This window comes from Sinocyclocheilus rhinocerous, unplaced genomic scaffold (assembly GCF_001515625.1).
Source record: "Sinocyclocheilus rhinocerous isolate Xijiao unplaced genomic scaffold, SAMN03320098_v1.1 scaffold239, whole genome shotgun sequence".
In the NCBI taxonomy this organism is placed as follows: domain Eukaryota; kingdom Metazoa; phylum Chordata; class Actinopteri; order Cypriniformes; family Cyprinidae; genus Sinocyclocheilus; species Sinocyclocheilus rhinocerous.
Genome location: NW_015653198.1, coordinates 54,927 through 69,485, shown reverse-complemented (window position 1 = coordinate 69,485; position 14,559 = coordinate 54,927). Strand labels below are relative to the sequence as shown.

At 36.8% G+C, this 14,559-nt stretch overlaps 1 protein-coding gene across 1 annotated transcript in view; it reads right to left on the bottom strand.

The window, feature by feature from the left end:
• Positions 1–14,559, bottom strand: part of coro7 (coronin 7) — a gene marked incomplete at its 5' end in the record, with an annotated part of 147,468 nt that overhangs the window by 83,227 nt on the left and 49,682 nt on the right. Inside the window, 2 exons of the mRNA XM_016521778.1 lie at positions 10,097–10,179; positions 10,345–10,428. Coding sequence (XP_016377264.1) covers positions 10,097–10,179; positions 10,345–10,428 — 167 coding nt within the window. The remainder of the gene's footprint in view (positions 1–10,096; positions 10,180–10,344; positions 10,429–14,559) is intronic.

The window sequence follows — 14,559 nt, the reverse complement described above, 5'->3', positions numbered from 1 at the left end:
GGGCGGATGACGTATGAGGTCGGCGTTGCGCATGCGCTGGTGAGTCTCGTGAAAACCAACGTTTGTTTACAGGAGCAAAGGAAGCAAAGCCTCCTTACTTTAGCAAAGTAAAACCAGTCTCCTCTTGGCTTATATTGAAATCCTCTGACATTCTTCTTTACAATCCTCGTTTTGTACTTCTAATTCTTGACCATTGTTTTGTTTTGATCTCTCCCCTGGGCTTCCGCATTCGTCACTTCTGAGCGGCACATGCGCAAAGCCAACCTCATACGTCATTCACCCGGAGCTGCTTCCGTGTTCAACAGTGAGCGCAAGCTAGATTAAATTGATTATTATGTTTTAAATATGGTTATTTTTCTTACAAAATCGCATCGATTCGCTACAGGACGCCTTTGTTCACCCGTGTGCAGCCGTGTGAGGCACTTTTTTATTATGGATGGATGCTCTTTATTTCACTTCTTTTGGACTGATGCACTGCAACACCCACTGACTGCCATTAAACAGCTTGAAAGATCAAAGACAATTTTTAATATAACTCCGACTGGATTCGTCTGAAAGAAGAAAGTTATTTACACCTAGGATGCCTTGAGGGTGAGTAATTCATGGGCTAATTTTCATTTTTGGGTGAACTAACCCTTTAACAGACAGACAAAACACGGATAAAACAATACAAAATAATTCCCAGTTCTAAACAAAACCAGCGTCAGGACAGTTTAAAACGCCAAATAAGAATAACAGCAGCTCAGCAGAAGAACAAAATTCCTAATTAAAACCATATTTGTGGAGGGAAAAAAAGGTGGAAAAGGGAGCATTTTTCTTCTTTTACTTTTTGTTATTCTTTTTCGACGGCACAAAAAGGGACTTATTCCACAGACACTTTGAAAATACCTGCGGGACGGATACAAAGACGCCGGGGATTTATAGGGGATTTCAACCGCCAGCTGTCAAATATTTCCACATCCATCTTTCAAGAGGCCCGAGAGCTCTTTATTAGTCCTCAGCATGCGCCCTTTAATTGGAATCCCATTGCGTTTGAGTTGGAGGTCACCAGGTAAAAAGTGCAGACGTGGGGGAAAAGCAGCGAGTTTTTGACAGCTTACGCAAACTCTGGAGAAAAGATTGAGCTGCGGTACTGTACTGGACCGTATTTGGCGGCCCATTTTTTCCACCTCAACCTTTTCATCCCAAAACGTCTTCCCAAGCACCTCTCAACTAAAAGCCCTCGAAATGACTAACAGCTTCCATTGACCTCAAAACTGGGTCGTTTCACCTCAACACCTGGACTCTGAATCCTGACGTGACCTTCGTGTCCAGATCTGAGCACGACCGCAGCTCTGGCTCCGTCCACGCAAAGTAGCTTAAAAAAAAAACGAACTGACAGCAGAAAAGAGCGCCGAGGGAGGAAAATGAAACTACTGTACGGTCGGCCCAACACACGCCAAACGTAAACACAGTGTTCCCCCTCTTTCTGCAGCGCTGGTACTCGGGAGTACAGCTGCCGGTAATCCAGGCCTGCAGGCTTCATCTGGGTTTGATTTGAGAAGCGGGGAGGAGGGGGCGTTTATTAGCCAGGCTCCTCAATCTGGCTGATTAAAGCGAGTTTGGATGGATTACAGCAGATGCCTGAGCGTGCCGTGGCCGGAGCAGGAGCAGAATGAATAGGCAAGTCAAATAAACCAACCCCACCCAAGCCCCTTAGACCCTGTTAAGCACAAAAGACCCGTGGAGATCCAGGACTTGACGATTTTGTTCGATGTCAACAGTTACAACTGTCTCCTCAGCGGAGAAAAAGCTACAGGCTTTCAGTCCTCTACACTCTTACAAATAAAGGGAGATCTCACGGTGATGCGTTTTGGTTCCCCAAAGAGCCTTTCAGTGATCAGTTCTCAATAGAATTGTTTTTTTTCCCCCTTAGTGTGAAGAACATTCTAAAGAACCGTTTTCCACTATAAAGAATCTTTTGTGAAAAAGAAAGATTCCATGGATGTTCTTAATGGAACCATCAATGCCAATAATGCCATAATACCGTATTGACCCGAAAGGAAAAATATGCAATATGAAAATAATTGAAGACAAAATGTGTTTTACTGAGAAAAAACAAGATTTGTTTTTTAAAAAGCCTTTTTCCAAAAGGTACATCTGGAAAAAGGGGGGTCGTCTTATAATCAGGGTCGTCTTATATTCGGGCCAATACGGTAATACCTTTATTTTTTTTTAAAGTATGAAGTGGAGGCTTCTTTAGCTAGACTGCAGCTTCCATGGTGCACACTTGATTTGTGGCATGAATCAAGAGAAAGTTCCAGCTATCAATTTTTAACATAATTTGAAAATAGAAACATTGTTTATTTTTTTTGACAGAAATTATATAACAATTATACATTTATAGAATTTTTATTGTTATAGATATCGTAACTGTATAGACGTTATATAGAAATTACAGAAATTATATGGCAATAATGGACCCTTATTTTTAAGATACCATGGTACTGCCACAGCACTTATAGCCTATACAAAAAAAAATTGTGCTGTCAAATGATTAATCGCATCCAAAATAAAAGTTTTTTGTTTACATACTATATGTGTGTGTACTGTGTATATTTATTATATATATATATAAAAACACACACATGCATGTATATATTTTGAAAATATTTACATGTATATATTTATATTCATATAACTTATATTATACATAAATATATTTAATATATAAACATATAAACATATTTTTCTTAAATATATACATGCATGTGTGTGTATTTATAAATACATAATAAATATACACAATACACACATATATTATGTAAACAAACACTTTTATTTTGGATGCGATTAATCGTTTGACAGCCCTACATAAAATATTCACATTTTGTATAGAAATATACACAATAAAACAACAATATTCTCAGATATTTATGATAACTTCAAAACCACAGAATAATTGGCAATATCTGTGAATTATATTATTATCATGGTTTCTGGAAATTAAAATATGTAATTTAATTTTAATATTTATTTTTAATTCCAAAAAATATAATTTCTGTGGCTTTGAAAAATAATTACATATAAACAAAAATATTTAAAATAAAAACATTAATTTCTTAAATAAAAACATTATTAAAACACATATTAAAAAACAAAAGATATTTTCAAGTTTTCTATAGTTTTGCAAAACAAAATCAACATAAATACATATTTAATTTAAATTCGTTAAAATTTAATCAATTCATTTCCAAAATTAAACAATTATATTTCCAGGTTTTCTATGGTTTTGTAAAACAATAATTTGAATATATAAAACATATTTTAAAAAACAGACCTGACTAATTTCCAAAACAAATCATAACATTAAAATTCCTATATATATCCAGGATTTCAATGACAATACATACATTTACATTTAGTCATTTAGTAGATGCTTTTATCCAAAGCAACTTACAATGAGGACAATAGAAGCAATCAAAAGCAACAAAAGAGCAATGATATGTAAGTGCTGTGACAGGTCTCAATACTTATTACTTTGATACACAGTATAATCCATTAGAAACACAACAGCACCCCAAAAAGTGGGTTTTTCACACGAGGCTGATTTTTGGTTCCCCAAACATCCTTTCAGTGAACAGTTTTTAAAAGAACCATTTTTTTTTCTTAGTATGAGGAACATTTTAAGAATCTAAAGAAATTTTTCCACTTTAAAGAACCTTTTATGGAATGGAAAGGTTCAATGGATGTTAAAGATTCTTCATGGAATCATGCAAAAAAAAAAAACCTTCATTTTCCAGACTGTAGAGGACGGTGTTAAATCAGAGAGCTGCGAGAAACACTTAAACATCTCCAATGCTTCACAGTTGGACACAGATCCATGCGATTGCATGTTAGCAGTACACATGGATGCATATATTTGTGGATATTTGCAACAACTGTGGACAATTAGCAAGCGAAACTCAAGCCTCCTGCGGGGTTTATGGTTTTTGAGCTACATCCGTAACAGACAGAGCTCCATTCCCCACAGCAAGACCAACTATAAAGAAACAAACAGCCACTAAACCCCATTTCCATGCTCAACTGCCTGTCTGTGTGTGATTGTCCACCTGAGTTTGTGTCCTGGAGGAAGTGAGTCTCCAGAGAGAACTACACTGCCAATGTTTACTCAAAAAGATGGTTGCAATTGAGTAAAATTGTAAAGTTCGCTGATTGCAACCGGGCCAGAAGGTCCAATTAAAGTCATTATAATTATGTTTATGAGGTGGGGGTGTGGACGCAACAAGCTCCAATTGAGATTAAAATCAGTTCAATATGGAAAACAAGCATGAGGACTGTTATACTCCATACCAATTAAAACACCCATCCATTTACCACAACTAGTCCAACTTCAGTTCCAGAGTAAAGTCACTATATGAAAAAAGGGGGTGGGGGAAGTGTGTGCGTGTGCATGTACGAAATGAGCAGAACTTGATAGATAAATAATAAAATTATATACAAATTATAATAATAAATTATTAGAAATGTCTATCATTAATTATTTATTTTAAAATATTAAATATAAAAATGTAAAACAATTACAATAAAAAATTATAAAAATATGGACATTTTTATAATTAATTATCAAATACAAAAATATAAATTGAATGCAAAAAACTAATTATAAAATTAAATATAACCAAGTAAAATAAATATAAATTATGGCCATTTCTATAATTAATTATAAAAATATATAAATATACAAATATACATGTAATGAAAAAAATGATTTAGATAAAGAAATAATAAAATTATATAAAATATAATACAAAAACATTAGAAATGTATGTAAAATAAAAAAAAAATAAATAAATAAAATAAAAGCTATGGGAACCCTTTAATACCATGTCCCTGTTATATATATACACAAAGTACCACTGTACTAAATGGGTGCCATATTCATGTAGTATGGTATTTGGATAGTACTCCAAGGTACAAAAGAAATGTTACCATGGCACATGTCCAAAAACCTTGAAATTACCATGGCACTGTCCAAAAAAAATTATTGTATTATTATTATTTTTTATTTTATTTTTATTATTAAAAAAATAGAAAAGGCACCTTTTTAGTGTCATATTTTTCAGTCCAGGACTTAATATGACTACTTATGCAAACACCAATTTATCCAGAACTATTGCAGAACTACAAACACACATAATCAGCCTTCTTTCCATCCGTTTCCATTGTAACGAAAGATCATTCGCACCACAATGTTTGGCTGCAAAGTAAATCACAACACAAAACAGGCAAGAACCATAAACTCGTTATTAAACAAAGCAAACAAAAGGGTAATTCCTCTTCAGGAGCCACAGGAGGGCAGTTACTTGTGGCTATTTTCATTTATAAACACAAAGAGGTTCAGCAACATGATCCTGCCTCAACCGACTCAACCATATTATTGCTATAAATCCACATTCAATTGCTTTATCAACAAGTGTGCAAACGTCGTGTCCATTTTTGGAAGACCAAACAAAGTAGTTTCGCTTTCACAACGAAATACACGTCGTGCTTGAGTGAGCGGAGGTCGGCGGATTCGACGAAGGAGCGTCTGGCAGGCTTGCGGCAACCACATGTGACGACCCCGGGCTGGACTCCGCTTCGTCCACGGTGAAAGCCGATCCGGCGATCCACAGCGCAAAGTTGATGTATTTCCTCAGCGACCAGCATGGATCAGCTCCAGGCATGACGAAGCGGATATCGTCCTCTTTTGGAAGACCAAACAAAGTAGTTTCACTTTCACAACGAAACACAGCGCCTTCACGTCATGGCGGCGGCAACAACAATGCTACAGCGAGAATAAAAGTTACGCTTTCTTTCTTTGCGTGAACTTTTGGGCGGCATTATGCAAATCTTCCCACATAGTGATGTAGACATGTGGGGGCGTGTTAGAACGAGCCGTTTTAGGTAGGCGTGGTTGACTCTTAACTTTTATAAAGAATATCTCTTTGGATTTGAGACTTTAGTCTTTGCAACTTTACAGATCTTCTTTATGCACCAAGAGCTTGTAACACTCCAAAGAGAAAGGAAAAATTGAAATCGCATCATATGACCCCTTTAAAGCCAGTGCATGGATCATCACTTCAGTGAAACTCCAGCGATGTTTTCTGCAGTCTGAATAAAGCACAAGAGCACCGTGATCACGTCGCAGCGGTAATGCGGTGATTATCTGGCTGGTATTTCAGCGGTAATGCGGTGAGACATCAGTTTGCGTCGCAGCCAGTGCCAGAGAGTGAGATCAGGATCTAGCAGTATCTCTCCTGGCTCGGTACGCTACACATAGAGAGCGGACAACAGCTGACCTCCTGTTTTTTGCTAGCGAGGGAAAGTGGTGATTGCATTTTCCCCCTAATTTACTTCTTGATTCCAGTTTGTGCTGGACCGCGACCAGTCGCGCAATTAAGTGCAGAGAAACTCGGCTCTGGAGGACAAAACTCGGGAAATAAGAGTAATAGAGTCGATAGAGGATCGGCTTTCACTCCATCCGCTCTGATATGAGCAGATTATGAAACAGCAGGCGAGTTTTAAGAGGAACACGGCGGCAAGATCTGACGTACGGCTGAAGAGGACTAGACTGAGGGAAATGCAACAGGGAGAGACGTTCGGACAGGTGAAAATAAAGCCCTCGCTCACATCTGCTGGCTTCGTGCATGAGATTTTAAAGACAACTGACCCTCCACTAGAATCACCATCATTTGGAGTCAATTCAGCTGAACAGAAGTGCATGAAAAGTGTCTCTGAAATAGCCATACTCAGTATACAGCACATCAAAAAGTCAGGAGACATGACGATTATGCCAACGTTCGCTTTACAAAATGGGCCAAGAAATCAAACAAAGACATTTCAGGGATGCTGGAACTACTTTGAAACTTTAGCCTGACCAGCCGTCAAGCTGCCATTTGAATGTGTAGTTACAGTAGCAACACCTTAAGCTACACATAAAACAATATTAAAATTATATCGTTAAAATAAAATGTCTATTATTAATTATCAAATAGAAAAAATATATAAAAAATATTTACATTTCTAAAATTAATTATTAAATATACAAATATAAATTGAATGCAAAACTGATCTAGGTAGAAAATAGAATAGCATAAAGAAGTATAATAATTATTAGCAATTACTATTATTCATAGTTAAATATAAAAAATTAAATAAAAATAAACTATGAGAAAGATATCAGATGATACAACTTTTTATCTGGCGCAAAAAAAAGTCATTTAGATCTTATTTAGAGTTACAATACACTTGAATGCATAACTCTACACATCATATTTTACAACTGCTACATACAATGGTGGCCAAAAAGTATTTTCAGCAGCTACAAAAATGGTTTTAAGTCAGTTATTTCTATCTTTTGCTGTAGTGTGTCAGTAGGAAATATCAGTTTACATTTCCAAACATTCATTTTGCCATTAATTGTAATAATCCAGTGAGATTTTTGTTTGCTGCACACAGAGATCTGATCTGATCATCATCAGTCTGTCTGGAATGACGTGAAGAAACAGAACAAACTGAGACAGACTCAATCCAGAAGAACTGTGGCAAAGTCTCCAAGATGCTTCAAAAAATCTTCCTGCAAAGCTATACAGTACTGTGAAAAGTTTTAGGCACTTGTGTAAAAATGCTGTAAAATGAGGATGCTGTCAAAAATAATGTCATAAATAGATTTTCTTTATTAATTAAATTCTATTAACTAAATTAAATCAACATTTGGTGTGGCCATCCTTTGCGTTTAAAGCAGCTTTTGCCCTCGGTCCACTTCCGCATAGTTTTTCAGGAAGCTTTGCAGGTAGGTTTCTTGAAGCATCTTGGAGACGTTCAGTCTTTCTAATGTTAGTTACATTCTGACCATTATTTCAGCTTATTTGAAAACAAAACAATGTGACAAAACCGTAGCACAAGAATCAGAACAACGACCCACTGGATAGACTGATGCAGTGCAGAAACTTTCAGCTTCACTGGCACCATTCTGAAGGAAAAATAGTCACTGGAAGCTTTATTTTTAGGAGTGAACTGAAGCGTTAACTGCTGTCTATGCTGGTGTTGACATAAGGAAAATGGAAGAATGCTGGACAGCTTGACACCAGATGATCTCTGCTCTGTCAACCAGTAACACAACAATGGCAAATACTTCATCCATCCACCAAACAGTCAAGCAAAGACTCACAGATGTCTCACATGTTTCAGTCCAAGCAGTCGAATAAAGTCACAATCTGGTTGTTGAAACAATCTCCTACAATGAAGCATCAAGCATAAAAATAATCATTCTTTATTGGCATCGATGGTTCCATGAAGAACCTTTAACATCCATGGAACCTTTCCATTGTTTAAAAGCTTCTTTAGATTATTGAAAAATTTTTTTTTTTTAAATGAAAAAATGGTTCTTTGAAGAACTTTTCATTGAAAGGTTCATTGGGAAACCAAAAATGGTTGTTCTATGGCATCACTGCAAAAACAACAACTTTTGGAACCTTTATTTTTAAGATTTGGAATCTTTCCATTCCACAAAAGGTTCTTTAGAACATTAAATGTTATTCATACTAAGAAAAACGGTTCTTTAAGAACTGATCAATGAAAGGTCCTTTACTGGGAAGAATGGTTCTTCTATGGCATTGCTGCAAAACCCCCTATATTTTTAGAGTGTAGTATAAGCGTTTTCTTTATGAGGGGGATTTTGTCTCCATACAGAGGGTCTGTTATCCGCAAGGCCAGACCCGGAGAGCTGGGTGTTTAAAACCCTACTGTGAAAAACTCACGCAAACAAAGCATTATTCTTAGAGAATAACCTCTGTGTGTTCCTGTTGGAAAATCACCTCTCGGCTCGCCCCATACACACCTCTACCGCTGTCCAGAGGTGCTGCTATAGCGCTGCCACAACAGAGCCGTCTAAACAGCGCGTTTCACTGGGCCGCAGCTGCAGGGTTTCTACTGTAAACACGGCTGCAGGATCCCTCACACGAGCGCTGCCCGCCTGAATCTCCGCCATCACAATCAGAGCGTACAGCCACACTTCACAAATAAACCCCAGAACACAGAAACTGGAGAAAGACTTCTGTTTCCTCAAGAGCTCACACACAACCAGCTCCATCAACAACCACATTCACATGCACAAACATATTCCTGAATCAGTACTAAATTGTGCTTTATTACATTATATTTTAACTACATATTCGGATTTTGAATTCATCATAAAGTTGCAATTGTTTTTTTGTGTTTTGGAAAGAAGTCTCTTATGCTCATCAAGGATGCATTACACAAAATAATGATCTTTAAAAAAGCATCATATGACCCCTTTAAAAATACAGTAAAAACTGTAATAATGTGAAATATTTTTTCAATTTAAAATAACCATGTTCTATGTGAATATATTTTAAAAAGTCGTTTATTTTTGTTGCAAAGCTGAATTTTCAGCATCATTACTCCAGTCTTCAGTGTCACAGGATCCTTCAGAAATCATTCTGATATGATGATTTGTTGCGCAAGAAACATTTCTGATTATCATCAATGTTTAAAACATATTTTTGTGTAAACTGTGAAATATATATATATTTTTTCAGGATACCTTGATAAATAGAAAGTTCAAAAGAACAGCATTTATTTGAAGTAGAAATATTGTGTAACCGTATGAATGTCTTTACTGTCACTTTTGATCAATTTTATGCATCCTCGATGAATAAAAGAATTGATTTCTTAAAAAAAATAAAATAAAAAATAAAAAATATATATATATATAATCACTCCAAACTAAATATTAAATATTAAAAGAAATGACCATTAGTCAATATGCATACAGGAGTAAGCATCATAAAATTGTATGCATTTTTCCATTTCTTGCACTCTTGCATGTTGTTTAAGTTGCATTAAGTTACTAGCAATCCAAAATGTTTTTCAGAATAAAGTACTAATGAACTCTATGGTCATTGATGCTCTCAAAGACAAGGCTTCTGTTCTGTCTAGCACACGCATTCACACACCTGCAGACTGCAACACGTTTGCCTTCACAAACCACAGAAAATCCATTCAATCCCGTCACATGGAAAGCGTATGAATCGGTTTGCTGTGTTTGACTTACGCATTGGAGGTGGCCAAAGACAGCGAGCTAAGAGATGAGCTCAACTTCCTGCTGTCCCAGAGTCTCACTTCCTGCTGCCTCATCTGCAAACACAGATGCACTTACACATTACACTCAATTATTAACACCTCAGAGAAGCGAACCCATTATAAATGAGTGAATTATTACATTTACATCAAACATAATCATGTTTTTTTTTCTTCCATTTTTAACTGTATGTTTAAGCATGTAGAAAACTTCAGAATTACCTGGTTAAAGCCAGTAGTGATTAAGTTGTCATCTTTGACCCAAAGGACACGAGAGTCTCTATTACCCTGATGACCCTGGACACACTGCGGAGACACAGAGAGACGCATTATCTTTTTTATTTAAAAAATGAAAATGCTTTTAAGCTGTTTTCTTATATAGAGATAGAACAGAGAGATGTATAGAGATGAATGGCTTGTGTTGAAAGCAGATGAACCCTGACGACTGAACGATTGACATCTAAATATACCTCCTCTTCCTGTCCTTTAAAGTTGACTGTGTGTGATGGCAGGCAGATCAGGGCCTGTCTGTGATGTGAATGACAGACGACTAAATCACAATGCTGCCATAATCACTAACAGCAAAACAACACAGTTCAGATGCTGGGAAGAGATCTGTATTTGATACAGAGATTTCTAAAGACACAACTATGTCATTCACTCTGAACGGTCAAAGGTCAAACTCTGCCAGCCTAGATGGTGGATCGATAGAGTCATAAGCTGTAAAAAACATTTACGTGTTTATCGAAATCAAAATTGCAAGTTAGACATTTGAAATAAATAAATAGACCTTAAATATAAATTTTCCTGATCTACTTTGCCTGGGATTTTTTTTCTACATTTAAAAATGCATATTAAAACCATTTTTTGTCTGTATGGAGTCGCGCTGCTCTTTTCAGCAGACTACAGTAATGTTTTCAGGCAAAGACACACGTCAAGACTGTATATCTGTGAACTTATGGAAGAACAACGCTGCACACACGGCAAGGTTTCATTCATCAAGGAGTCCCAAAGAACATAAATGTTTACCAGGATCAAATATAGAAAACAAAGAGACACAAAAATCACATTAATTTGCCATTGTGCTGCTCGATCAGATGTTTGACCGTCAGCTGGTGGTTCATCATCTGAAAAAAGCACTACACACTGTTTTTGAAGCAGGAGTATTGATGGGACGGGTTGAAGAGTGACAGAAGAGGAAGGAGGTGTCAGCGCAGGGTTAGTGTGAGTTTGGGTGTGGAGGTGAACATCTGAGTTTGGATGTGAGCACTTTAGCCTCGTTCAGACTGTCAGCCCAAATCCGATTTTGTGCATATCTGGATGGAATCTGATTTGAATAACTGACTGTCCACACAGTGTATCGCAACTGTTCATATCCGATTTGTGTGTCCATAAGCGTTTTACGCTTTCGTTTTATGGAATGTGCGTTGGTTTCTATGGCAATGCCGTTGCGTTGTTATGCCAACCTAAAAACAACAATAAATAACAGTGTGACGAGGGGGTGGGGCCGAGAGCCGTGGGAATTGAGCGAGGCCGGTGGAGTAAATGCTAATGCACGACACCTGCGCCACTCACCGGTCTCGAGTCTCACGGAGGAGCTCCGAAAGGATAACAGGAGGAGTGACGACAGTGTTGGACGAGAGAGGACCAGGCCTGGATTTTATTTTGTGTTTTGTGTGCGGCAGTCGTCCGCGAGGGGCTGCCGCTTTACTTTCGTTTTGTGTTTGTTTATTTGATTAAAGTTTTGTTTAAGTGTTCGCCGGTTCCCACCTCCTTCTTCCCAAACTACGAACGTTGTTACAAACAGCAATACAGTTTGCAATACAGAAGTTGTCTTACGACATGACATAACATGTTGCCGTCGCGCTGGATTATTATTATTATGGATTTCGTCTTATGAGGCAGCGGCAGAAACGCAGGAAGCTGGAATGTGCGGCTTTATTCCGTGCTGCTGTCTCCGCTGGTTTCAACACTCAAAAAGGTGAGTATACTAGCAGTATATTGTCTTTTTCCGCTTGACTTGCAGTTCGCAACACAAGCTTGTTTCTGTAAAGACGTTCATTATGTTTTCTACAAAAAAGTTTTTACGTTTTACGTGGCGTGAAAACGTGAAAAAGCTAGGCTAAATCCGATCTGAGTGGTCAGACTGAAACGGATTTCCAGGAATGCAATTTGAATAGGATTCCAAACCACATATGAATGTAGCTCGAAACGGATTTGCAAAAATCGGATTTCATGTAGCTCGTTGCCGTTCAGACTATTTAAATATGATCGGATTTCAATCGGATTTGCAGAAAAACCGGATTTGGGCTGACAGCCTGAACGAGGCTTTATTGATTTCATCCGAATGGAATCTTATCTCCACTCGCATTAGTTCAGGAGGAGTCAAACCACACACATTCACATGAATAAGAATCATTTCCTGTAGCTTTAGTCATCCTGACCTGAATCACCAAATCTGACTCTGGAAATCTGAACTGGACAAAAGACTCAGTTGTGTTATACTTTTTTAAAGACAAGATCCATTTGTCTTCTTGGCCCAAACCCACATCTGATTGCTCCTATACTCCTAAAAATGAAGGTTCTTTATTGGCATTGATTATTCCATGAAGAACCTTTAACATCCATGGATCCTTTCAAATGCACAAAAGGTTCTTTAAAGTGGAAAAAGGTTGTTTGGGTTTTAAAAACGTTCTTCACTCTAAGAAAAAAAAAAATGGAACTTTTAAGAACTGTTCACTGAAAGGTTCTTTGAGGAAGCAAAAATGCATTGCATTGCTGCAAAAACACCAAAGAGAATTATCACAGAAGCTGATTTATGAAATTCAGTATAATATATTAGACAAATTATTAATTATTAGGGGTGTAAAAAATACACTCATGATTTGGTTTGACATATACTCTCATGATATTTACAACAAAAACAAAATGTTTAAAATGGTAGAGTTCACATTTTTTATTACCAGGGTTAATATATTTAACTAAGGCTGAAACTAAAAGTAAAGCATGTATTTTCACTGCTTGAATAAAATAAATGTTAAATGAAATAAAATATAAAAGAAACTTCTTATCCACTATAGCATTATTTTTCTTATAGCATACCTCTTATAGTTTTTAATCAATACTTTGACATTTAATTTTTTATTTATATTTAACTATAATAACTAGGGATGCACCGATACCACTTCTTCCAGTACTCGCCCGATACCGATACTTTATTTTTGGTACTTGAAACTTTACCGCCGTCTTTGTCTGAATATGGCACTTATCACATGCTGTGTGGTATTGGCGTTTGGTATCGGGGCATTTTAACGAGTACGAGTACAGGAGCTCAGTATCGGGCCCGATACCGATACCAGTATCGGTGCATCCCTAATAATAACCCTCATAGCATATATATATATATAAAATCACTGAGACACTATTATAGATTTTATTAATAATAATCAAAATGTTATTTTATTTTCATATTTTCTGTTTTCATTTTAATGAAAGTTTTAGTAATTTTGTTGTGCGTTTTTGTCATGTCTATTACTTTTTTTATTTAATTGTACTAGTTTATTCATTTTATTTCAAATAACCAAAGTTTTCATTGATTTAGTTAACTATAATAATTAATTAAAAAACACCAATAATATACTTATATTCAAAACACAATCTGTGAACACAACTCTTAATATTTTACAGTGTTGCTTCTCAAGTTGCATCTTGTTTTCATTTATCAAATTTCATCAACATTTTTTTTATTGTGATAAACTGTGACTTAATATATTGCTACACCCATGTTAACGGTCAATGGCGGTTAACTTCAGCAAATGATCCTGTGCCCTAGATTAGTTTTCAGACAGGTGTGGTTCCTCGAGCACCCGACTTCACAAAACAAGCGTTCACACCAACCAAACAATCAAACTGCTGACGTCAAAGGGGCAAGAGCTCTGGTGTGAAGCGCCCTGAATCTCTCTGGTCCTCATGGATGCGGTCTGGAGTTCACAGGCATCTATCAGCCGCGCACACGCCCAGCACATTAAACCACTCTCAATATATGTCCCTCAGGGGGGACGTAGCTCTCGGGCCATATTGTGCTCCATCGGACCTCATCTGGAAGGAATGGAGGTCTTTGGTTCGCATCCAGAAAGAAATACGGTTGCTGGATGAGGACCAAACATCTTCAGTCTCGGGGTCGAGGATGTGCAAGGAGAGAATCACAGAGCATGGCTCAGATCTGTAATCGCTCGCAATGAACAAATCAACAGTAATGAGAGGATGTTTTTTGAAGCTTGATACAAAAGATGCACTTTGCGCATTGTTTAACTGACTATAACTGACACACATGCACACACAAATAATAAATAAAAGTTTGTTATATATACACACACACACACTCATACATATATATATATATATATATATATATATATATATATATACACACACATA